Source organism: Stegodyphus dumicola, chromosome 1 (genome assembly GCF_044657685.1).
Source record: "Stegodyphus dumicola isolate Sdum_Otavi_A_Nest chromosome 1, ASM4465768v1".
Taxonomy (NCBI): domain Eukaryota; kingdom Metazoa; phylum Arthropoda; class Arachnida; order Araneae; family Eresidae; genus Stegodyphus; species Stegodyphus dumicola.
The window spans coordinates 140,973,813-141,000,716 of record NC_140768.1 but is presented as its reverse complement, the minus strand read 5'-3'; the positions used below and the strand labels follow the sequence as shown (position 1 = coordinate 141,000,716).

Genomic DNA, 26,904 nt, shown 5'->3' with positions numbered 1-26,904 from the left:
ATAACAAAATTACAATGAAAGAAGCAATATCCCTTAATACAATTAGCCTAATAAATAAATTAACCAACTTCCCTTTGCAAAATCTTAAGAACTCAAATGGTATAAAGGACGTTAAGAACTTTGTTTCCTAAAAATATCACTCATAATTTTTCAATATCTTAAAAACAGTGAAATGAGAAATAAATAACATAAAAGAATGCAAAAAAACAGAAAATTCTGAAAAGAAAAGTATAATTAATGAAATTTTATCTTATATTTCCAAAAGAAAAAAAATTACGGTGCTACTTTGGTAGACGGTTGCGCGGATTTTGGCGATTTTTTGGCGATTTTCTTTTGGCGAGTAATACAACTTATGGTAAACCTATTGCTGGATAAGTTATTTATGGTAACCGATACTTTGTTGTCATTTTATTCAAAAAATAATGTGTTTTATTGTGCATAAATTCCGTGTTTTATATATTATTTATGGCCTCTAAATATTAAAAATAAATTTAATTTTGCATTTTTATTTGAAATAAAAATTTTATTGTTTATCATATTTTATGAAATTTTATGTTGTGGTTGATGTAATCATTGACGTCATCTTACCTTAAAAGGAATTGGTTTTAATATGTATAAATTTAATCTAATGTTTTAAACATTATTTATGGCTGTTAAATATTAAAATATAATTTAATTTTGCATTTTTTAAAAAAATGATTTTATTATGTATTAATTTTTAAATAAATTTAATTCTAGGCGTGATATAATAAGCTCTCTGACTTGTTATAGAATATTTGTGCATTAACGAGCTGTAATCAGCTCCCTGATTGGTTACTGACAATTTGTGCATTTCCGCGCCGTTTTAAAATTTAATTCATATCTTCGAATTCCTTCAAAGATGTTATCTAAATTAGGATTCCGATTTTTTTTGTGGTACTTATCAATAAACAACATGTTAAATGACTAAAAAAATTTTAAGTACATATTTTTCTTTTATTTTATAATTGTATACTGCAATTTTTGTTAAAAAAAATTAATACACTATTTTGAAAAATTTCTGAGATAATTATTGTCCATATGTTTTAATGTTAATTATATTCTATATAACGTATTTTAAAGTATTTGAATTTAATAATATTTTTATTCTTTTAAATGTTGGTATGATGGTTTTTAATTTGATATTCAATTTCAGTAATATTTTAATCTAATTAAACGTTGGCACAATGTTTTTATAGCGGTGTTTTTATTCTCTTCTTTGCTATATGAAAGTAATAATAACCTTACTTTAGTATTTTATACTCATACGAAATGTATTTATTTACACTTACCTGCCATCTTAAAAAACATTTTCAACAAAAATTTAATCAATTACTTTTAACAATATTTATTTTTTTTTTTAAGTTTCGAATACTTTACTATGCGTAAAAACATCGTTTTTCAAGATGGCTGACGTTTGTAAAAATCGCGCCAACAATAGCGCCAACGTAAATCGCCAAAAGTCCGTGCAACCGTCTACCAAAGTAGCACCAAAATTACAATGAAATAAGCTATATCCCTTAATACAAATATTAATTATCCTAATAAAAAAATTAACCAATTTTCCGTTGAAGGCAAACAATGCAAAACTTTTCAATACCTTACAAACAGTGAAATAAGCAAAAAATAACATGAAAGCAACTCAAAAACATAAAATTCCGCGCAGAATTTTACTCTACAGAACAACCTTATCAAAAAAATCAATAAAAATGTATTATGTATGTAAGATAAAATTATATGAATCAGAATAACTAAAAACATTAATTCTTCCTCTTTATTCTAAAATCGTAATAACTTCTCTGCATTGCGTCATTTCTAGATCACTCTATGGGCCGCGCAACTCTGATGACGCAATAATTAAGAACTGAAACTGACCTTGTAAACCAAAACTTTTCTCTTCACGTACTTCCATCTTTTCAAACTACGCACTTCAGCTTCTGTCTGTGCTGCCCTTGGGCGCAAATCCCTATGCTGCTTCCTATTGCAATAATATCAATAATGTAAATGGTCTTGAACAGGCACGACTAGGGTGCCAAATGATCTGTGGCCACATATGTCATTTGGAAATAAAAATGGAATTAAAATCGCTTCTACTGCCAAGTTTTATTTACGAAGTCAACACATTCATTAGTTTACGACGCAATCAGATTACTTCCTCTTCAATTTAGGATAACAACGCATCAACAGTGTTCCGACTTTTTCCTTGCTGCTATTATGACAATTAAGTCGGCAGGATAGTTTCCTGCAGCCTGAAACCTCAATGGAAAATTTAATTCAGCTCTTCAAATCATCGTTTTGTGATAACTCCAAGATAATGTGAAAGAAGTGAATCATCAAGTTTGTTTTTTTCAGTGTTTAAAAAAAAATAACATCATTCTTCTGCTGTGGTGTTTTGCAAGTGCTTCAAAAAAAATAATCACGCGTAGTGGTTACAGATTGAAAGTAATCTCTCGATAAATTGAGAAGTTCGAGTGCCTAGTGAAAAAGAAATCATCAGTGAATTACCGTTTAGGAATTAAGCATTACAGCGGGTTCAAGGTCGATTCGAGTTAAGTGCTTGCAAGTATGTGCGACAGAAAATTATTTGCGCTTCTGCTTTTTCAACAGCTCAAAAGTTGTTACGTTCGTGTGACTCTAACTCAAAAACTAAATCATTTAATATGCTGCGAATTCTATAGTTTTCATTTCAACTTTGGTTAAAATTTCTGCAATTTGTTTTGAGAAAATCTGAAATTCTTGTTCATTAATTTTTCATAATTATGTGTGAGCAAATTAAGTAATTAATTTTAAGCTATTTAAATTATTCATAGGGAAGGATATTAAGATAAGTTTTTATGTTTTTGAAATTTTGTTGAGAATTTTGAATACGAATTTTATAATTATTCTAAAAATGAAGTAGGTGTAAAAAATAAGTGAAATTATTACAGATATGTAATATGAAGTTATGGTAAATGCATGTTAAAATTTATGGGTTATTGTGTGTTAAGTATAGTATGATGAGGGTGTACTGGTTCCTTTAACAGAGGCCTGTAATTACCTCTGTACAGTTGTTCCTTTTACCCTCTTCATGCAAGATAATGTTGGAGGCTCTCATTTTATGAATGCATGTAAATTTTTTATATTATTATTATTATTATATTTTTTTATTATGGAATGTATTAGTGCAGTTCTCAAAGGCCAGTTACCTTAATGCAAGGAACGGAGGCCTTTTCAAGTAACTGTCTAGGCACCCTGGGCCACCAGTGCAGAGAACACACTGGTTAGCTCAAGAGGACAGCCCTATTGATGGATATGTTTGTTTAGAAGTATTGCGAGGCTTCCAGTTTGGTAAAATCAGGAATTGTAAATGAAAGATGATAACGGTGAAACCATAAATTCTGAAAAACTTAATCCTATTATTTATGATGTTAAATTATAATTTATCAATATGAAAATTAATATCATAAATATTTATGTGCATTACATTTAATTATAAGTAATGATTATGTAAAAGTTTATTTTGTGATATTCTGTAATAACAAGAACCTTCCCTGAAGAATTATGATTATGTGAATTCTCAAACAAAAAGACTTTTGGACTGAAATGCTGAAAAATTCAATAGGACTCTAAAAATTAAAAATTTATTAAAAAAAATTGATATTTGTAAATTATACTTTACAGGACAAAAATTTTATGATTTATGTTTTTTTTTTTTTTTTTTTTTTTTTTTTACATTTGCTAGTGCTTTAACTCTTTCTCTTTCAAAAGGCTTCTCTGTCGCTACACTTTTTTCTTTTTGAAGGGGGGGAATATGTAAGATAAAATTATATAAATCAGAATAACTAAAAACATTAATTCTTCCTCTTTATTCTAAAATCGTAATAACTTCTCTGCATTGCGTCATTTCTAGATCACTCTATGGGCCGCGCAACTCTGATGACGTAATAATTAAGAACTGAAACTGACCTTGTAAACCAAAACTTTTCTCTTCACGTACTTCCATCTTTTCAAACTACGCACTTCAGCTTCTGTCTGTGCTGCCCTTGGGCGCAATTTCCCTATGGTGCTTCCTATTGCAATAATATCAATAATGTAAATGGTCTTGAACAGGCACGACTAGGGTGCCAAATGATCTGTGGCCACATATGTCATTTGGAAATAAAAATGGAATTAAAATCGCTTCTACTGCCAAGTTTTATTTACGAAGTCAACACATTCATTAGCTTACGACGCAATCAGATTACTTCCTCTTCAATTTAGGATAACTACGCATCAACAGTGTTCCGACTTTTTCCTTGCTGCCATTATATCATGTATATATGAAAATGACAATGAAAAATGACAATCTCTTAAAAACAGTGACATAACAAATACGATGAAAAATTGTTGCCAACCCATATTTTTAAAAGCAATGAAACTATTCAAAATGATACGATTTCATCAAAAATCTATCAACTACAATAAGACAGGAAAATTGTTGCCAAAATCACATTTTTAAAGATGTGAGATGTGAGAAGTGTACTCGGAAGCTTCACTTAAAAAAATTTTTTAAAGGTACAAAATATTATTTTTCTAAAATTCGTTTTGTAAAAGAAGGCGCAAGGATGAAGTTTAACGTGTCCAAAAGTCAAAGAAAAATAAACTGTACATTTTTTAAAATAAACGTTTTTAGAAAAATCCCGTTGATAAGGTGTTAAGCTCCCTTTGTTAAATAAATTCGTATTTAATCGATTTATTTAAACACGAAATTTATTTTAAGTTCGTAAAATAGCTAAGTGCCTACGTTTCATGACGATGTGAAAATGGAGTGTGTAGAGTAAAATCTCGCTTTTGTATAGCCGATTGTGTCTCAAAATGACACGATTTCGTCACAAAACACAAAATAAAAAAAATTCGAATTCGAATTTCGAAAAAATCGCTTCGAGGGGCACTGGCTCTTGTCTAGATGCAGCTATGTACCAAATTTTGTAGACGTGGGTCTATTAGCTTACGCGCAGCGCAAAAGGAAGACACACACACACACACACACCATGACAGACTCTTTTATTATATGTAGAGATAAATGATACTACAATTTACATGTAATTTCACTAAAAGTGTTTACATATATCCACAATTTATAACACTATTCTAGGCATTATTATTCTAAAAGTGTTTCCATAACATCTGTACTTATATCTATAATGTATATCGTTATATCTTCGATTTCGCAATGTTTTCAGAGCCGTGTCAAGAAGGTGACTGCAAAAATCAAAAATGGTGGCAATTGCACAGAACATGGAGATTTCAAATTTTGTGAATGCCCACCAGGAACAGTTGGCGACCACTGCTCTGTAATTACGAAGTGCAGTAAAGGGAATTTTTGTGGTAACGATAAAGATTCGACGTGTACCTACGATATGGCTCGAATGGAAGCTATCTGTCGATGTTCGAATCCTAGTAAGCAATTTGATTACGAGAAGAAAATCTGCAAAGGTAAATTCCATATTTTACTAATTCTATTCAAGATTATGTCAAAGATAAACGTTCAGAAAAAAAAAAAGTAAATCATTTAAGATTACTGCTTTGCTAGTTTGTGCCTTAAGCAGTAATTTATTTGTTAATTTCTGTATTTTATAAAATGACTCCGATTTCTCGAATTTTTATGTTATGATGACTTAAGTGAAAATAAGCGGTAGGCTTATATGGGGATCTTTTTTAAAACTGCGATGAAATTTAAAAAGAAATATATTCTTATGTTTTAATTAAACTAACTACATATGAACATATTTTTTGTTTCAGTTTGTATAACGCTTTATCCGAGTAATATTTTTTAATGTTTTTCACTTTAACTGATTTGCGATACACGTTTTATTATATCATGCGTTATGTTCCATTGCATCTTAACTTTGAAATTAAGCATGGTATAGCACAATGTTATCTGAATTCGAAAATCGTTGTAGAAATTATATTAAGTTTCTGACAGTTATTTTAAGTTTAAACATGCTTTACTGTCTGTTCTTTTCTTCCATTTACTATTCCTTACCAGATTGAGTTTTTAGTATCGCGTTTTATGTAAACGAGTTAGTATTTAAGGGAAGTTCAACTTAGTTCGAGAGAGAAAAGCAGCTGGATTTGACGGCAAGCTGTCCAAAATTTAAACAGGAAAGGAATAGTTTTAATTTCTATTTGGAAATACGCCATAGTTAATGTAGTCATTTCCACGATGCAGCTGATTGCTAGAATCACAGACCACATCGGGTGTCATCTCAATAAACAATAAATTGTAGCTGCCCTATTTTTGGACATTCATAAAGTGTTTGACAAGATTTGGCATGCAGGCTTCATTCTCAAACTCATAATTTAACCGTTTCTTCCAGAAATGATAATCCCCATAGCAAATTATCTGGACAGCAGATCCTTCAAAGTCAAGATTCTCTTTAAGCTAAAAAATTTATCCTCGCAGGACTACCGCAAGGATGTTTAATTTCTCCTATTTTATTCAATTTATACATCAATGATATGCCTAATATCCTAAACACGATTTTTGTCTGCTATGCGGATGATACCGCTATTATGTGTAACTCCCTCAATCCAAATCGTGCTAAAGAGAAATTACAAATTGCTGCAGATATCCTTTCTAAGTGGTTTATCGCGTGGAAAATAAAGATTAATACAGCCAATTCCCGAATAACATTTTTCAGATAAAACCTAAAAACGTCAGCAGTATCACACTGGATGGCACTACTGTTCTCAAAGTAAAATGTGTAAAATACCTTGGAGTTCCAAAATTTTGAATTCTTATTTTCTTATTCAGGATAATCCGAAAGGGACAAATATAGAGTGTTAAAGACCACTTGGTCGTACACCGCTTACTAAAGTGATGACCTACGACCTACGACTTCGAGAGAGAGAGAGTGCTTAGGAGCGCTTAGTGGCAAGTGTTTGCCTTCTGGCTACTTCGTACTCATCGTACGTGCCTGTTGATAATCTCCGGCTAGGGTAATTTAAGTGACAACTATGTTAGATCTAGCATCGGCTGTCTATTTAGTTTGGTATTAGTTTAGATTCTTATTTTCTTATCCTGATTACGAAGCCCAGTGAAGGCTTTCCTGTAAGCCTACGAAGGGGGCCATCTTTTATTATTTCTTTGAATGAATAAAAGGGTATTTTAACCCTTCTCGGGGCTCTGTAGTAACTACTTGAACTCAGCGATAATTCACTACTTAGTTCAGTAGGTTTCGCGACATTATATCATGACAAAGTACTGAGGAACGATACAAGGTCACTTAAATGTTAAAAACATATTTATTTAGATAGAAAATATATAAATGTATACAGCACAGTTTCAATAACATTATATCACGCTCTGTTTTCCATTTATTTTCATATCATATCAAAATAATTGAGATGGCATCGTTTGGAATTAAATATTGAGAATTTTAAAATCTGCCATGCTTAGCTGGAAATGCTTTTGATATTCGATTTAAATTTCCTCAAATTCTGTTTCAAGAAAAGCTTAATCATGCTTTAAAGAACATGCGAACTAGAAATTTTAAAGATACCAATTTAGCGTGCTATTAGGAAGAAATATTGGGGTCAAACTTTTCCTGATATCTAATTTATTCTCATAAACAAGTGGTTTGTTACATGAAATACTTCATTTTCTTATTCAGGACACTAATTATATATACATATTTATCTATCTATGTATATAATAGCAATAAATGAGCACGCAGACAAAAAAGAGAAATATCTGATTATTATTTTCCTGTCATGTTTGGAAAAACATCGAGATATCATTTGAAACCAACAATAATTAAAGAATGACAAGAAAAACTTCGGAGACTAGAAGACATCATTTTAAAGTTTCAAAATATGAGTTTTTTTAAAAAAGATTCTATATAATTTATATCACACAATTAATGTATGGGAATTTTAACAGTAAAGCTAATTGTTATTTTGCAATGGAATATTCGGAAACCCGTTAGACATATATTACAGAGTGCGTGGCATCAGCGAAAAGTGCTGCTTAATTTTTTTCGCATTGACGAAATTGGAATAAAATTGATGAAGCAGTAAAGTAATGCCTCCAAGAATATTAATCACTGATTGAAGTGTAATCTTAGTATCAGTGGTTTTTGTAAACATTAATTAAACATTGTGAACATTAATTAAACGGCTCTTACGTTTTTCTAAAACAATATGAGTCAATATCATTAGTATTTATTTTGCATTCCAGATATTATTATTCTAAAAGTGTCTCAGCACCTCCACATTTATTTCATATTCTAATTATTGTATCTACAATTTCGAAAATTTTTCAGAGCCGTGTCAAGGAAGTGACTGCAGAAATGGCGGGAATTGCACTGGACACGGGGATTTCAAATTTTGTGAATGCCTGCGAGGAACAAGAGGCGACAATTGCTCTGAAATTATGCAATGCAAACAAGATAATTTTTGCGGTACGGATAACGATGTTAAATGTACTTACGATAGGTTTCGAATGAAAACTATATGTCAATGCTCAAATTCTAGTAAGCAGTTTGATTACAAGGACAAAATCTGCTACGTTGTCTTTCTGTTCTATTCAATACGATGTAAAATCGTGCTACGTATGGATGATTAATATTCGAAAATATTTTATTAAGCTATGAGGAATTTACAGTTTGTGCTTTAGTGTTAGTAGTTTTTGTTAAAAACACTAATACTGATTACTGTTGAAATGTTTACTGTTCAAACTGTTACACTAATACTAGTTTTGTGTTAATTTTTGGAATATTTATGGGTTGTCGAAAATAAGCCATAAGCTTGAAAAAGGTCATTTTTAAACTTTCCTTAAAATTTTCAAATATGTAAAATTTTTACGTTTCTAATCAACAAAATTCTTGTTTCAGCACTTAAAAATTAGTTTTTTCCTAACACAATTACTTTACGGTGCTCTCGTTCTTGGTTTGCGCCGCCAATTTAATAGCAACATGTGTCCATTAATGATTTATTAATTGCTATCTTTAAAATTATATATAATATTATTTTAAATAAAAATAGTTATTTAAACTAAAATGTGAATAACGTTTCGATGAAGCAAAATACATGAATAATAATATCTGCAAGACATTAAATCGTTTGGCGCTTTTTATACTTTTGGTGCAGTTATGAATAATGGCTGTCCTATTGCGCATCATGCTAAAGGATGTGGTTTACACGTGTAAATAAGAAAGCTCTAATTGAATATTAATTCATCGACATGTTTGAAAGGATAAAAGGATAATGTTATGGGTAAATATAAAAAAGTACGAAACCAAATTTTCAAGTTTTGATTTATAGTGAAATCATGCTTGGCGTAGATATAGAGAAAAATAAAAATAACCGTCATATGCTGAGAATGACGATGAAATGGAAATCTTGAAATTTGTTACGCTGAAACTTGGTTTCGATTTATTCTGATCATGGCGAAACACAGAAGGGTTCTCTGCTTAAAGAGGTGGTTGTCTTCGTGGAGCATGTTTTAATATCAAGTGGATCGTTTCATTTTGGAAAAAGTGCCCCAGCCTTTTCGCCTGAATTTGTGTTTAGATTGAACTACCAGTGTTTAGCGGTTTTACAGCTCAGCGATTAATTGCATTTAAAGCCATAACCAAACCTCTTTATTATTTAAAGTAATGTTCTGACGCTTCTGGTGGTGGATTTTGTTTGATTCAAAACTGTCATGATCATGCGCTATTTGATAGAATTCTAGGACTATCGCAAGAAAAGTTAACATTCTTTCAGGAAGTGCAGAGAAGCCTCATAAAAAAGCATGTAAGAAATTCCACAATTTGCATAAGTTTCGATAGAGTTTGTTTACTCCAGTTTTTTCCCCTTGAATATTTTTGTCCTGAAGTAAAACTATCTATGAAATATTTGTTTACTGAAGGAAGCAAATTTTACCTAGGCAGAAAGCATTTCGTAGAAATGATAATAGTTATATTTGTATTTTTAGAATTTCAAATAACCAATTTCAGAATATCTTGTCGAAAGAAAAACTAATATGGTGTAAAATTTAGTCTCTATTAACCATGTTTTGAATTATACGATGTGATCACCGCCCCAGTTTCCTCAGATAGTCGAGTTTCTACTGGATAACTCCTATTTCGCATTATTTTCAGAACCATGTTAAGGAGGTGATTCCACCAGCCATGGAGATTACAAATTTTGCGAGTGCGTACTAGGAACAACAGGTGACCTTTGCTTCGAAATTACAAAATGCAAGGAACATAACTTTTGTAGAAAAGAGTTAGCGTGTTGTTATAATAGTATTCGAAGGGTAGGTGCAAGCAGGAAATCTGCAGATGCAAGTTTCAACTTCCAGACTGTTCTATTAATAAGGTATGAAACCAGACTCTCAGGATCCATAGCTTGATGGTTTAAGCTTCTTATGAGAAAATTATATTAAATATTGCGATTTTAATTTTTCGTATACCTAATGAAAATTACTGCCTGGTCATCTATAGAATTAAATGCGGAGAAGTAGTTGTTGGAATGATACCTAACTGTTTTGCTTACAAAGTACACATACCTCAGTGTTCATACGTGAAACGTAATTGCAGTCCAGAACATTTAGGACATTTTTCGGGGAATCTTCATAGGAAACTGTTTGTGTCCTTGCTAGTAACTGAAACCCAGTTTTAAGTATAACAAACAGATACATTCAGTCATTACATTGCATGGCTTCTTCAGAATGCTCGTTTGCAATTCCTTACAATAGTACACCTATGCCATAATCATTCTAACCGAACTCCTCGGCTAATTTAACGTCATACGGTTTGCTTCAGTTACAAATTGATTTAACTATAAATAAAGAATATTTGATAGTTTCTGGATTTAATTTGAAAAGCTGTATCTGTTAAACAGAACCAAAGTTATTTTGGTTAGTTAAATCATAATTTACTCAAAAATGAGGAATTCATATTAGAAAGAGATGTACAGAAGCAACGTTTATTTTTAGAAAATTGTGCTGCATCAAATTAATGATTTTTCTTAGAAGGGGAGCATTCACAGAATATATTTGAATAAAAATTTTAAATACCACACGAAGAACAATAAAAATATCAATAACAAATAAAATTTCATATCTTTGTTAATACTCAATTAAACAAATCAGAATTATTTACATAACATCAAAGACATTAGGGAAGCATTTACATTCTTTAACATTTCACATTCACCTAAAAACTACTAAATGCACAACTTTTGGGTTATACGAACCTTCATTCTTATAATCTTAATTTCAAATATATTTATTTTTAATAGCTTATGATGTTGGGATGCCCCAACTTGTCAGCAACAGTAGTAGTGACTGCTATGAACTGGAAATTACACAAACGCTTAAGAAGGGTTTAACTCCCTTTTTATTCCACTTTAGAAATCACAGATGTGTTCATTTGACGCTCACAAACTACGCCGACCCGGCGATGTAACAAAAATAGAAAAGTACAACTAAAAATAAATGACAGGATGCATAAATACCTACGAGAAATCACTACCTACGAGGCTCAATAATCGTGACTAACTTAACCGCGTTCTACGATACAGCTGAGAGCCCACCAGCGGCCGAGCGGTAAAGTCGCTGAACACTGGTAGTTCGGTCTGAGGTTCGAATCCACGAAGGCATCCCTCCCCTTAGGCAGATAGCGTTAGTGTGCTTTGCCATAATTAAATACACCACACGATACAGCTGAGATTCAGCAAACTTTCTAATTAAGAATTTGAAAGATTCAACGAACTGTCGAAATAGGCACACAAGCTGAAACGCGCGGTTCTTAAACTTTCTACCAAGCAACCTTCACGCTCGTGATTCAAGAAGCACACTTACAATCTCGTTTCCCTTCTATTTAACTCAAACTACTTCTGCTAAAATTTGAATACTCTGCGCCTTCTACTACGATTTACATACTCTGACATTGGCAGTTCTAGGGGAAAGTAAAGGCTTGACAGAAAAGATAGCTTAAACTTAAAATAAATGTAAATTAAAATAAATATAAACCCCACATTTGCCGCTGGCAGAATTTGGTAAACTTGGAAGCAGGTCCTAGAAACGACCTGTTGAAAAAGTTTCCACATTCTGATCTAAAACTCAAGAGCTCCATTTACATAAAACCATCTGTTTCCTCAAAAATTATAATAATTTCTGTAGACGCATAAAATTACCATATCTTCTTACAGGATCCTTTCTGGTCTTCAGCAATCAATCTTTTCTCTTCCTTCCAGCATCTGGAAGGAATAAGTATCAGTATCTTCTAAATACATTATGATTTACACTTTCTTAACACTGGATAAAGTTTTCGTTTTCGATCCTTTTATTTTCCTTAATTAACTGCTTAATTCACATTCATTCAAGTATTCAAATATAAATTTAACTTTACCCTGGTTCTCCACCACGTGTGGTGTCAAACGGGAATCTTCGTGTTTTTGTATTACAACACTTCCCCTAACCACAATGATTTGTTAGAATTCAACGGCCAAATAGACACACCTTAATCTACATACTGAAACTCGATGAGCTATGTTTAATATTCTTAGAATTCAAGTGTAGGTGGAGAACCCTCTAAAACACATTCATTCTAATTCCCCCTCATTAATCTTTAGACATGCAGGCTTTCGCTCTAAAGCATGATTTTATCTGCTGTTTAATACTTAAATTTGAATTCATTTCTTTCCAGTATTTACTTTTAGCATCTAAGCATCTAAAATTTTATGCTTCTAAATTCTACTTTTACATAACTTTCAAGTATGTACCTATATTTACAAGATTCTAATACATATGATTTTTACAATTTACCATAAAATGAATAAGATAAAAATAAAGTTTTACTTCACGCTTTCTTCGCCAAGCTGGCGGCACTGAAACTAAATTTTTCATTAATACAGGAATACGAAGTTATTTTACTTTCGGCCAAATTTTGGCTTTAACATAACAGAATTAGTATTTCGACCAACTCGAACTGCTTGCTCTTATATTTTACTCTTAAAGAAAATAATACTTTTTCCTTAGCTAAATAAAGTAAAAAAAAAACTAAGTCTCAACTGAGACAAACTGACTTCCTTCAAAACATAGAACTTCGTATTTACGCATAACATTTCGGAACAAAAGAAAAAAAAATATAGAGGATTTTAACTTATCTTTGAGTTTTCGATGCTTGGAACTCCGACATCCTCTTCTGGCAGAATTGATCCTAAGTTATGGAATTCATAGAAGTCAATGGTTGATCTTTACATTATCGTAATTTGGCGAAAATTTGGCGACCAACTCTCCTACAGCAACCCTCTATTTTTTTTTCCCGCCGCCATTTTGTCTTCACGAAGTAAAGACATGTTTCTTTTCTTTTTATCTACTGAACACTTCTTCCAACAATCTACTAGCCGAATTACACTTATGCTAGAAATTTTATCTAACAAAACTGCTTAATCATGACAAATATTCACTGCAAAATTGGGAAAAAGTGCACAATACCATACTCCTTACGCGTTTTTCAAAATAACACATACACATAAACCATGTACACGTCGACTTATTTTTACTTAAAAAAACATCCCAGAATTACACAAAAATGGCATTGCGGAAACTCTTCACTATATCCATGTACACTGCTTTTTTCTCATAAATTAGAAAAATTTCACGAAAATACATGACAATTTTCTGAATTTTTAAACCCGGTAAAAAGAACATATATGAAATTACCTGATCGCGAAAAAGTATATACCGTTTCCAAATATGAACATTTCCACGTATAAAATAAATAAAATATCCAAAAACTTTTACCTCTAAATCATCTATTATATTATAAACGTCACCAACGAATTCATACCGCAAGCATTACAAATACTTAGTGTCAAATATTTAAATTATTTCCATGCACGTTTACTTCAACTAAAACATATACCAAATTCCTACAAACATAAAATTCACAAAATAACTATCATTTAATTAAAATATCACTAAACCATGTACACGTCGACTTATTTTTACTTTAAAAAAATCCCAGAATTGCACAAAAATGGCATTGCGCACACTCTTCACCATATCCATGTACACTCCTTTTTCCTCATAAATTAGAAAAATTTCACGAAAATGCATGACAATTTTCTGAATCTTTAAACCCGTTAAAAAGAACATATATGAAATTACCTGATCGCGAAAAAGTATTTACCCTTTCCAAATATGAACATTTCCACGTATAAAATAAATAAAATATCCAAAAACTTTTACCTCTAAATCATCTATTATATTATAAACGTCACCAACGAATTCATACCGCAAGCATTACAAATACTTAGTGTCAAATATTTAAATTATTTCCATGCACGTTTACTTCAACTAAAACGTATACCAAATTCCTACAAACATAAAATTCACAAAATAACTGTCATTTAATTAAAATATAATTAAATTCAAAAACACTACTTAAAATATAAATAAGCACATACAGTAAATTAATAAAAATGAGCTTAGAATCCTAATTACTTTAAACTAAATCATTGCTAATAACAATTTTCACAATAATACCAAATTACTTTACTTCCACCTTACATTTAGAACAATGCATAAAAATAATATCCTCAAATAATTAAAAATACTAACTTACCTAATCTTCTTCAGAATCTTGATTACGTGTCCGATAAACTTTTCTTATTTCTGTTTCAGGATCTTTAAAATCATACCTATAGTTCACAGCAAGGTACCAGATAAAATAAATAACTTAAAACATCTTTACTTCTATCTCGCACAACCTTTAAGAAACACTTATTACTACCCCTTTCAATCCCACTAAATACCCATTTCGAATTCACTTTAGTTAGGGCCATGGGATCCAAAAATTAACGAACACTGTTTCACACAACACAGAATAAAGCCAAATACAAAATTTCCAGATTTTTTCCCGATTTCCCCCTTTTCCGATTAAAGAACCGTAATTCGTCCATTAATATCACATGACATATCCCATGATCTCTCATTTCCCTCACACAAAATAACGCGTAATCGGAACTGAGTACTGCTCACATTATTACCAAAGTCCCAGGTAGTAACCTTTATCGCCTCCAATATGTCGCCAAACTACCAGTTACCATATTCTAAAGATCAGCCAAGTCAATCTCAGCTTTTGGATTTTTCGAGTTTCCTCCATGGTGACTTTTCTTTTTCGCCCTCTGTACGCCGGCCTCTTGGGGTGGAAGTCTTCGGGTTCCCGTCCTTTCCGTTTTGCCCCTGGACGGCTGGTCTTGGCGGCCTCCGGTCTGGAATCTTGCTTGAATTTTTTCTCTTGGTGGCAATCTTTTCGTTCCTCCTTCTGTCTTTTAGTTCTTGTGAACGGCGGCCTTGTTTGCTCCTGACTATCTGGCCCTGGAAGTGGTTTCCTCGACGCAGAATTTCTATTGTGGAAAGTTGTATCTGGTCTTTTCCTATTTACCAAAGATTCTTTACGCGGCGGCGTTGATTTCCTGCACTTCTTGAATGTTGGAGTCTGACCATTTTCCTTCCTTCTTTTCGGGACCCTAGAATGACTTGTAGAAGGGCTAGGTTCCTCTTCTGTTCTCTGCTTCTTGGGTGGTGGAGCGGGTGGCGTTACTTCTGGACCTTCCACTACTTTTGCGCTTGAGTCCTGCAAGAAACTTTTAAGGATTTCAAAATCATTTTGATTATAATATTTTTTCACCTGGTCGGGACTTGCTTTACAGGTTTCCCCTCTCTCGTTCTTAAGGTAAAATGCGACTCCCTTAATATCCTGTATTACATAGGGGCCTTCAAATTTTGGAGCCAATTTTTCAGTGAAATTGTCTGGGGCACTTGATAAAGAAAATTTCCGCTTTAACACTTTATCCCCAACTTTAAAATCTGCTTCACGGCGTTTTCGATCATAGTACAGTTTCTATCTATTTCTTGCCGTATCCGAACTTTTAACCGCCTGATCAATGAGTTTCTGTATATCTTTTTGTTTGAATTCTTCCTCTCTTTGTTGCACAAAGAATAATTTATCTAGTGGCGTAATTAACTTCAGTCCTAGAAATAATTCTGCTGGAGTTTTTCCCGTAGTATCATGTTTTGCTGTTCTTAAAGCATAGGCTAACTCATTTATGTAGCCATCCCAGCGATTGTGATGTGTGCTAACATAACTTCGAATTAATTTTACAATATTTTTATTAACTCTTTCTGCGATGTTTGCCTGTGGTCTATACGGAACCATTTTGATATGGCGTATGCCAAGTCCAGTGCAAATGTTTTCAAATATTTAGCTAACGAATTGTTTACCGTTATCGCTAATGACTTTTATCGGTGCACCGTATTTTAAAATGTATCTGTGTAAGAATGAATCTGCGACTGGTTTGGCTGACGCGCGTTTAAGTGGAACAATTTCTGTCCATTTTAAAAAATGATCTACAATTACTAAAAGAAAACGATTTTTATTTAACTCACTCTGGGGGAATGGACCAAGAAGATCTATGCCTAAAATTTCATTCGGAAAAGTAGCGCGAATGCTATTTAAGTACCTGGCCTGGCTGTAATTAATATCATTTATTAACTGACATTGATTGCATTACCTGACATACGCAGTTACTATTTTATATAATTGCGGGAAATATACCGCCTTGCGTACCCTTTTTAAAGTCTTTCTGACCCCTAAATGACCGCTGTTTTCGCGTCGTGTAATTCCTTCAAAATGCTTAATCGAAGCGAGGCTGGGACGACTGGTCTATATTCAAAATTTTCGTTTGTTGCTTTCGTAGAAAACAATAAATTATCTATTATTTCATAGTTTTCTGCTCTACTTCTTATTGCATCGATATCTGTGTGTTCAAAGCTTTCGGGATCTTTCAAATACGCATAGATACTTCCAAATTCAGGATCAGCTTTCAATTCAGCAATAATTGTTTCTCTAGAATCTGATATTTTTGAAGTCAACACAGCGCATTTGAGTTCATTGCCTTCATCGTCCAGTTTTATACGAGATAGTGCGTCAGCAACATTGTTTTCCTTACCCGGTTTATATTTAATTATTAAATTATACTCTTGAAGTTTTAAAGCCCATCTTATTAACCTGGGCGTTAGGTTTTTTCCCCGAGTACAGTCTACCAACAGCCGTATGATCCGAAAAGACTGTTACTGTCGCTTTGCCGAAATAAACTCGAAATTTGTGTACAGCCATTAATACGGCTAATGTGTCTCTCCCTGTAGCTGTATAATTCCTTTGCGTAGAGTTTAAAGTTTTACCTAAAAATGCCAAAGGATGGCCACTCTGCATGAGAACCGCACCTACGGCATAGTCCGACGCATCTGCTGCAATTTCCATGTTTTCGTCCTCTTCCGGGAATTTCAAAACAGGGGCATTGATGACTGCTTCTTTTAACCTTTCAAATGCAGTATTTGCTTCTGCTGTCCACGTAAACTTACTTTTCTTTATTTTTCTTTCTTTTAATTGCTAACAACGGTTCAACAATGTTCGCGAAATCTTTTATGAACGACCGATAATAAGAACATAACCCAAGGAAAGAAGGAAGTTTCTTGGCTGTGTTGGGAGGTGGGAAATTTATGCTGACTTTTATTTTTGAATCCTGAGTTTCTATACCCTTTTGCGAAATTTTATAACCCAGATATTTAAGTTCTTTAGTCGCGAACTTGTATTTTGATGCGTTAATTGTAAGACCGGCCTCTTTCTATAATTTAACAACCTCTTCCAAGTCTTTAATGTGTTGTTCCAACGTACTACTCGCTATAATTATATCATCTAGATAGGTTAAAGTCGATTTTCCTAGGACAGGTTTTAGAACAATGTCCATAGCTCTCTGGAATGTTGACGGGGCCCCACACAAGCCAAAGGGCATGCGTAAAAATGCATAAGTGCCCGATTTTGTGATAAACGCGGTTTTATGTATGTCTTCGGGTCTCGTAGCTATTTGATAGTAGCCAGACTTTAAGTCCAACGTAGTCATGTATCTCGTAGACTTAATCTTTCTAATAATTTCCTCTATAACCGGCAAAGGGTAAACTGGGGACTTAGTAACACTATTAAGCTTTCTGTAATCGATAGCAAACCTCCAAGCCCTTTTATCTGAGGGAGGGAAATCATTCTTTTTCCTACATAGTACGACTGGACTCGCGTACTCACTATTTATGGGCGTTATTATCTGGTTCTTCAACATTTCCTGAATGTGTTCTTCAATTATTTGTTCTTTCTGTTTATCATACCGGTAAGGTTTAGTCCTACAGGGTTTTGCCGGCAGTTAATTGTATATCATCCGTTACAATTTGACAATTACCAGGCCGTTCTGAAAACAAGTTCGAAAAAGTACTCACCACTTGCTGGATGGCCTGGCGTTAATAGTCATTCAAATGCCTGAGGTTCACTTGCGGTTGTTTCACGCCGACTGCCCGGAAGATGACACACCAGAGCAGCGGAACATGCGCAATGACGAAAGCGTCCCAGACACCCCTGATGACTACCTTTTTAACAACAGAGAAGTTAAGCAAATCTTTAAACACCTGCCTGTCAAAAAGGCCCCCGGACCAGACGGCCTTGATTACGCACTCATTAAAGTGGCTTACAAAGCTCGACCCGGTTTTTTCACCCTTGTTTTCAACAAGCTCTTGCAGGCGGAAATCTTCCCCGCAATCTTCAAAAAGGGACAAGTTGTCCTGTTCCTTAAAAAGAATAAGGACCCGACCAAACCCAGATCTTACCGGCCAATCTGCCTATTGTCATCCTTAGGAAAAATTTATGAGAAGCTTCTGATCAACCGCCTTAGCCACCATTTACATCGCAACCGAGTCACCGTCAGTTTGGATTTCGCGCAGGCTACTCTACAACGCATGCACTGCACACCATCCTTGAATGTGTTCAGAATAATAGATCTTTTAAGCTTCATACGGCATTTATTTCAATAGACTTGGAGAGTGCCTTTGACTCTGACGGCCTGCAATTAAGCAGGCCCTCAGAGATGTCAAATGCCCTGCGAACATCTATAAAGTTCTCAACAACTATCTCCACGACCGGACCCTGCTAATCTCCAACAACAATGGTATCACTACAAAGTCGCAAGTTAGATGTTGCCCTCAGGGCTCTTGTGCTGGGCCATTGTTATGGAACCTAACATTTAATGCTGTTTTAAACATCACCTGGCCGCTGCACACTACTATAGTGGCTTATGCTGACGACGCAGTTCTCATTGTTCAAGGCCGGACCCGTGACGAAGTGGAAAGGCATGGTACGGAAATCTGCAAAATCTTCAACGACCTTTGCCAGAAGCTCAGACTAAATGTGTCCTACGATAAGACATCAGCCCTCATAATTCCCAGACCTGGAGTTAACCCCACCAGACGCCCCTGTATTAAATTAGGTGGAAGAAATATCAAGATCGTGCGCAGCTTCAAGTACCTCGGTCTCACCTGGGACCCGGGGTTAACGTGGATACCGCACCTTCAAGAAATCCGGCGCCGCACAACGGCTATAGCCACAAAGACCAGGCAATTTCAAGGTCATAATTGGGGCCAGAATGCTCATATTTTGAAGATACTCTATACAACGGTTGCTGAGAGAGTTGCGCTTTACGCTGCTGCCATCTGGGCCCACCCTATGGGGGCAAGAAAAATCAGTCAACTTTCTGCCATACAACGACCTTTCGCGCTCAACATCTGTAGAGCATACCGGACTACAGCAACGAGTTCTGCATTGATCTTGGCAGGCCTTCTACCCCTACATATCAAGGCACAGGCAGAAGCCGCCTACACTAGGCTAATTCACTTACGACGGGACGCCACCTTGAATGGCAGGACTCTCTGTCCGATCACTTTTGAACACCCTGGAGATGTCCTTCAAACACACCCAGCCCTTAAAGGCAAGGGAGTTCGAGTGACTATTTCTACAGAGCCTCCAGCAAACATGGCTAATGACAACAAAGCCTATATTTTCACTGATGGCTCCAAGTTCGAAAATGGAGTCGGATGCGCTTTTGTGCAATTTGAGAATCACATTACGACTCATGAATGGAAGGGCCACCTAGCTGACTCCAACAGTGTCTTCCAGGCAGAAGCGCTCACTCTCACAGCAGCAGTTCAGCATATAATAGAAGACACCGGTATTAATAATGCAACCATCTTCTCGAATAGCGCATCTACATTGTACGCCATCCAGAACCATATGCACACGTCACAAATTATTATGAATTTGCAACAGATGCTAAGGCTCAACAGCTCCCGCGAGATTTCCATAAAATGGGTCAAAGCCCACGCAGGCATCCTTGGTAACGAGGCAGCAAACCAGCTTGCGAAGGAGGCAGCTAACAACATTGCAGCGCAAGAGCTGTACGTTCCATCGCCTTCCTCTTACTTCAAACGTCTACTCAAGGATGAAGCTGCCCGCATATGGCAATCAGAGTGGGACCAAAGTGACACACGCAGGAGAACTTATATGTTCTTCCCAAAAGTGTCCACTGACCGCACTATAGGAATTGCGCCATTGTCACACTACATCTCCGGACATGGCCCTTTCCCTACTTACTTCTGTAGGCACGGAATCTCAACTACAAATGTATGTGTGTGTGGTAACGAAGGCACACCCGACCATTATATCTACCAATGCCCACTTACGTCGCAGCACCACCTGCCTTCCATCCATCCAGCAATGAAGAGGCATTCTACCGCTTCACTATCAAAAATAAGACTACGACAAATACAATCTGCCGCATTCTGAAGGCAAAAACGGCATTAGGGCAAGACCTTTGTCAGACTACTTAATATGAAGCCCCTCTCTGTGTCTGCAGCATGCATTTGTCAGCAACATGTGTTCTTGCATGTCTTGTCAAGTGTTCTGTTCTCAAAAATTCTTTATGTACTTTTTTTCAGCAATTCATCATGTACTTTAGTCAGCCAATTGCATCATGTGTATCTATGCTTTACTGTGTGTACAATCAGTGTCACGGATGTCATATCTTCAGCCATCTATCATCAACCATATGCTTATACGTCTTTGTGTGTACCTTGTACCACGGGTGACATATCTTCAGCTATCAATCATCAGCCATGTGCTATTATGCATCGTTAATATCATTAAGTGTACCATACTAATGTTTATCTGCATCATTTAATTGTCTGCATTTTGTCTACACGCAAGTTTTGTTTGTGCACTATTGTCGTTTTAGCATCATGTGGTCAATAAGTACACCACGACATGTATATTTGCATGTCTTATCGTGTGCACTATTAACCGCTCAGTGTGTAAGGATCTTAAGTTTTACTAACGTTTATTTTATTTTAAATCTTTACTATCACTTCTTATTTTCTACTTCCGGCCAGAATTAAAAGCGTTAACTTATTTATGCAAAATTTGTCTGGCGAACGCCAAGTACTTAAGTTGTGGCTTTTTGCCAAGCGAGAGAGAGGAAGGAGTTAGTCGAAGCAGGCCGCTTACCTTAGAAGTTTTACTCAGTTGCTGGTTGCCTTCCATGCCAGATGTTTAACCCTCTTGATAATTTTAAACGTATTGTAGTCTTAACAGTTCTCTGTACTACATACGGCTTCCCTGTTAATATAAGGCCAATCTTCCACGTTTATTATTCCAAAGTTAAGTTAGAGTTTAGTTATATTTTTATTCTTACGTTCAGACCACAAGTAGTTGTCTCTGTATTCCGAAGTACGAAAATTATTGTAAAGAGTGAAAAATAAAGGGTTTTGTATACCTTTCCTGTGTATCTTGTCTACTTCCCACAGTTATTGAACATAGCTTTAGTAAGCTCCCTGTTCCGAGTCAGGTCTGTGCATGTTCCCAAAGAAAGTAAGACGGAACATTGAACCTGATAGTGGCGCCCAACGAAGAAGAATAACCATGACCGAGTTTCAAGAAGAACCTGTGCTGCCTGCAGAAACGGCTCAGAATCCAGAAATGCCAGCTGCCGCCCTGGAAGGATTTGGTTACATCGTCCAGACCATGCGCGCTTCGATGAAACCAAAAGCAACATTTAATGGAAACTCACCGGTAACCAGTTTTTTGGAAAAATTGGATGACCACTTCATGCTCTACCCCGTGCACGAATTTTAAAAAGTTACCTTAGCTACCAGCGCTTTGAGGGGCCAAGCGCTTAATTGGTTCAAATGTATAGGCAGAAGTCTCTTGGGCCAAGCAGGAAGTCCCACCTATACTTACGAAAATTTCAAGACTGCCCTACTAAAAGCCTTCCCTGTCGTAAGGGATCATGCGAAATTAGAAACGGAACTTTTCAGCATATATCAGCAAAGAATCGAAAATCTCTCAAGCTTTATTTTAAGAAAAATTCACGTCTTCAAACTTTTGTATGGAAACCGTGCGGATCCTGAGATAATTCAAGTGATTTTGCCGAGGTTACATCCCCAAGTGCAAGACTTTATTGAATTAAGAAATCCGACTACACTGGAAAAATTATTTAAGCTAGCAATCCAGTTTGAAAGTACAAGAACGGCGGACATTGAAAGAAGACGCCAATATCAACAACGAAACCAATTTGGTGCGCCAAGATCACAGCAAAGTCAAGCACACGGCTACGGAAGCAAAGCGAATCAGTGGGCAAGGAAACCCGAGCATTCAAAAACAGCCGGCGAACGTCGACAGTTCAATAGAAACCCAGGAAAAAAGTCTCAAGGCCAGTGGAAAAAGAAGGAAAGCATGGAAACGAAAAAGGATTTAAACTAAAACGGATTTCTGCTGACGGGAGGGTGCGGAAATCCAAAGGCTAAGAAAACCCTTCTTCCTACAAGTTAAATACAGTAATGGTGAAAAATTTGACTGGTGAATAATATCCCAGCCACCGCACTCCTGGATACAGGCGCGCAGTGTTCCTGTGTGGCAAAAGATTTTTTTAGGAAGTATTTTCGTAAATATCGCATATATAATTCGGATAATACGACAGTGTTAGCTGCGCAAGGAGAAAGATGTAAGTGCATAGGTAAATTACCACTATACATCCGTATCAAGGACGAACAAGTAAAGGTTATGTTTTTTATAGTAAAGAATCTGCAAGCACATATTATCTTAGGAATAGATTTTCTTTCAGAGGCACAAGCAACGCTGGATTTTAATGAAGCGTCCCTTAATCTGACGATGAAACCAGTTCGAGAAGAAAAGGCTGAACTGCCAGTGTTAAACCTTGACCACCTGCCTAATGAAGAGCAACGAAGAATCCAACAAGTGGTAAGTGAATTTGCTTCGTTATTTAGTGATATTCCAGGATTTACTCAGGTTACTAACCATAGTATTGACACCGGAGATTCAATGCCAGTTCGCCACAAAGCATACCGGTATGATAAGAATAAGGAAAAAATTATAGAATGGCATATCACCGATATGCTACGTAAAAAGATCATAACGCTTAGCTCAAGTAGTTATGCTAGCCTGGTGGTTTTATGTAAGAAAAATAATGACAATCCATTGACACATCCAAAAAGGTGGAGATTCGCGATTGCCTACCGTAAATTAAACTCCATAACTAAATATCCGGTATATCCGTTACCTATTATTGAAGAAATTCTAAGGAACATAACATCGACCAAATATATGACGACTTTAGACTTAACGACTGGTTATTTTCAAATAGGGGTTAGGCCTGAGGACGTGCCTAAGACTGCTTTTATAACCAAGTCTGGCACTTATGCATTTTTGCGTATGCCGTTTGGCCTTTCAGGGGCCCCGGCAACATTTCAGCGATGCATGGACATTGTGTTAAGACCTGTTCTTGGAAAGTCCACATTTATCTATTTAGACGATATCATTATTACTAGTGATAATCTCGACCAACATGTACAGGATTTAAGACAGGTGTTTTCTTTATTAAATGAGGCCGGTCTAAAAGTTAATGTCGAAAAGTGCAAATTTGCAGCCCCTGAACTAAAATATTTAGGTTACAAAATATCTCAGAAAGGAATCGAGACAGACGAATCAAAAATAATTGCTGTACAAAAGTATCCGACTCCAAACACGGCGAAGAAGCTCTCTTCTTTTCTAGGACTTTGTTCATATCATAGGTCCTTTATAAAAGATTTTGCAGCTATTGCTGAACCATTGTTAAAATTAAAAAGGAAAAAGGCAAGATTCTCGTGGACGGCCGAAACCAATAGTGCGTTCGAAAAATTAAAGCAAGCATTAACGCAAGCCCCTGTGTTGAAATTTCCTGAAAAGGATGAGAATTTAGAAATTTTAGCGGATGCTTCGGATTATGCGGTAGGAGCGGTACTTTCACAAAATCGGCAGCCCGTGGCATTTTTAGCCGAACTTTAAATCAAACACAAAGAAACTATTCCGCGACCGAGAGAGAGGCACTTGCAGTTCTGTTAGCAGTGCAAAAGTTCCGAGTCTATTTTGGAAAGGCGCCAATAACAGTGTACTCTGATCATGCAGCGGTAACTAGATTGTACTCAGGGAAAAACTTATCCCCAAGGTTAATAAGATGGGCACTCAAGCTACAAGAATATAATCTGGTAATCAAGCATACCCCCGGAAAGGAAAATATCGTAGCAGATGCCTTATCCAGAATTAAAATAGATGAAGAAGGTAATACTGTAAAGGTGGCAATGCTCACAGCATGTACAATAAATTCCCGAGAAACTGTAATAACCGAACTGGGTAAGGATCCTGAGTTTGGAAGCATTTATGAGTATTTAAAGGATCCTGAAAATTTTAGCCACCAAGATATTGTGGCGATAAGAAATAGGGCGGCCCATTACGAACTAATAGATGGTCTATTATTTTATACAAAAACTACGAATTCCAACAACGAATTTCGACCTGTTTTTCCAGCTAGTCTTAGATTAAATATCCTGCAGGAGTTGCATGACAGCCCTTTAGCTTCTCATGCTGGTATTCGAAAAACTATACAACGCGTACGCGAGGCAGTCTATTTTCCTGAACTGCAAAAGTTAACAAGGGCGTATCTCCAGTCTTGCCCAACATGTCAAGCAGTTAATTACATTAATTTCTAAATAGTATTAAATCCGAATTTCCAAATGAAATAATTGGCATCGATTTATTGGGCCCTTTCCCAAAAAGTCAGTTAAATAAAAGTCGGTATCTCCTTGTTATGGTTGATCATTTTAGTAAGTGGACCGAAATTGTTTCCTTAAAACGAGCCACCGCGAAATTAGTTACTGATTCTATTTTAAATAAATATATTTTAAAATACGGGGCGCCCCTAAAAGTTATATCGGATAATGGTCCTCAATTTGTAAGTACTGTATTTGAAGACATGTGCCAAAAACTGGGCATACGTCATTTAAAAATGGTTCCGTAACCGCCGCAATCAAATATAGCGGAACGGGTCAATAGAAATATAGGGAAAATTATCCGTAGTTATGTTAAAAATTTTCATAAAAGCTGGGATAACAATGTCAATGAATTTGCTTTCGCCCTTAGGACCGCAAAACATGATACAACGGGCAAAACTCCTGCTGAGTTATTTTTAGGCAGAAAGATTATAACGCCGTTAGATAAATTATTTTATGTTCAACAAAGAGCCCCAGAATTTAAAATGGGTGATATAGAAAAATTAATTAAAGAAGCAAAAAAGAATACTGAAGTAGCACAGAGAAAACAGAAGCTTTATTATGATATGAAACGACGGGGAGTAACTTATAAAGTAGGAGATGAAGTGTTAAAAATTAAGCATTCACTTTCTTCAGCACCAGAAGATAAAACTGCCAAATTTTATCCACGATTTGAAGGACCATATGTCATAGAAAAAATAACTGAGGCTGTAGGGTTGTTAAAAGCCAGGAATGGTGAAACCTGCACCACAAACATTGACCAGATAAAACCATTCTATAATCGTAATAAAATGCCAATATTTAAAGATCTTTTGCAGGATCCGGCACGGCAGGCACAAGCTCCAGAGGTGGAACAACGACAATCGCAAGGGCAAGCCATTACTAGACAGGAGCAGTTGAAAAGAAAGTTCCCCCGTTGGAAAATTGAAGGTAACAAGAAAAAGAAGCCGTTCCACCGACCAGAAAAGAGAGGGCACGACCACCCGCAGAATGAAGAAGGGAGAAGTACGACGAATGCAAAGAAAGCCAGGAGAAATGACAGCAACTATAACACGGCTCCAAAACGGAAGATCTACCCATCGGATAGGAGTCTACGCAGCAAATGTCGACGAATTGATGAAGGAAGACCAGCTGCAGATGCAAAGAAGCAAGAACAATTTAAACAGCCAGCAACGAGATCCAAGCAGGAACGGGAGAGAGTTGTCCCGGTTCCGCCAAGACCAGCTGCCATTAAACGTCCGAGACCACAGGCAGAGACTAAAAAGAAGGTCTTCAAGGGTGACCGAACTGGAAGGAAAAGAAAGTTCATGGAGGAAGGAACAAAAGGGCGAACCCGTACAAGACGGAAGATCAACCAGACTGTAGTCTTCGCCACTTTCCAAGCCTGGGCAGGAAAAAGGACGTCTGAATATCACAAAGAGCTCACGAACACCCCCAGAATGAAGAAGGGAGAAGTACGACGAATCCAAAGAAGGCCAGGAGAAATAACGGCAACTATAACCCGGCTCCCAAACGGAAGATCAACTCATCGGACAGGACTCTTTGCAGCAAATGTCGCCGAACTGCGGAAGGGCCACCAGCGGCGGAGGAAAAGTTACAAGGAAAATTTGAACGGCCACAGCGAGGTCCAAGCAGGAACGCGAAAGAAGTGTCCCGGTTCCGCCAAGACCAGCTGCCATCAAACGGCCAAGACCACAGGCAGAGGCGAAAAAGAAGGTATTCAAGGGTGACCGAACTGGAGGAAAAAGAAAACTTCTAGAGGAAGAAACTGAGGGGCGAGCCCGCACAAGAAGGAGGATAAATCAAACCAGAATCTGCGCTACCTTCCAGGACTGGGCTCAGAAAAGAATGTCCGAATATCACAAATATAAGTAAAATTTTATGTTACTTTGCAA

General features: G+C 35.8%; 1 protein-coding gene across 1 annotated transcript in view; it reads left to right on the top strand.

Annotated features, from left to right (window-relative positions):
* LOC118188345 (uncharacterized) overlaps window positions 1-26,904 on the top strand; it is a 101,698-nt gene that overhangs the window by 18,660 nt on the left and 56,134 nt on the right. The window contains exon 3 of the mRNA XM_085821468.1: window positions 5,220-5,472. Within this exon, the coding sequence (XP_085677594.1) occupies window positions 5,220-5,472 (253 nt within the window). The remainder of the gene's footprint in view (window positions 1-5,219; window positions 5,473-26,904) is intronic.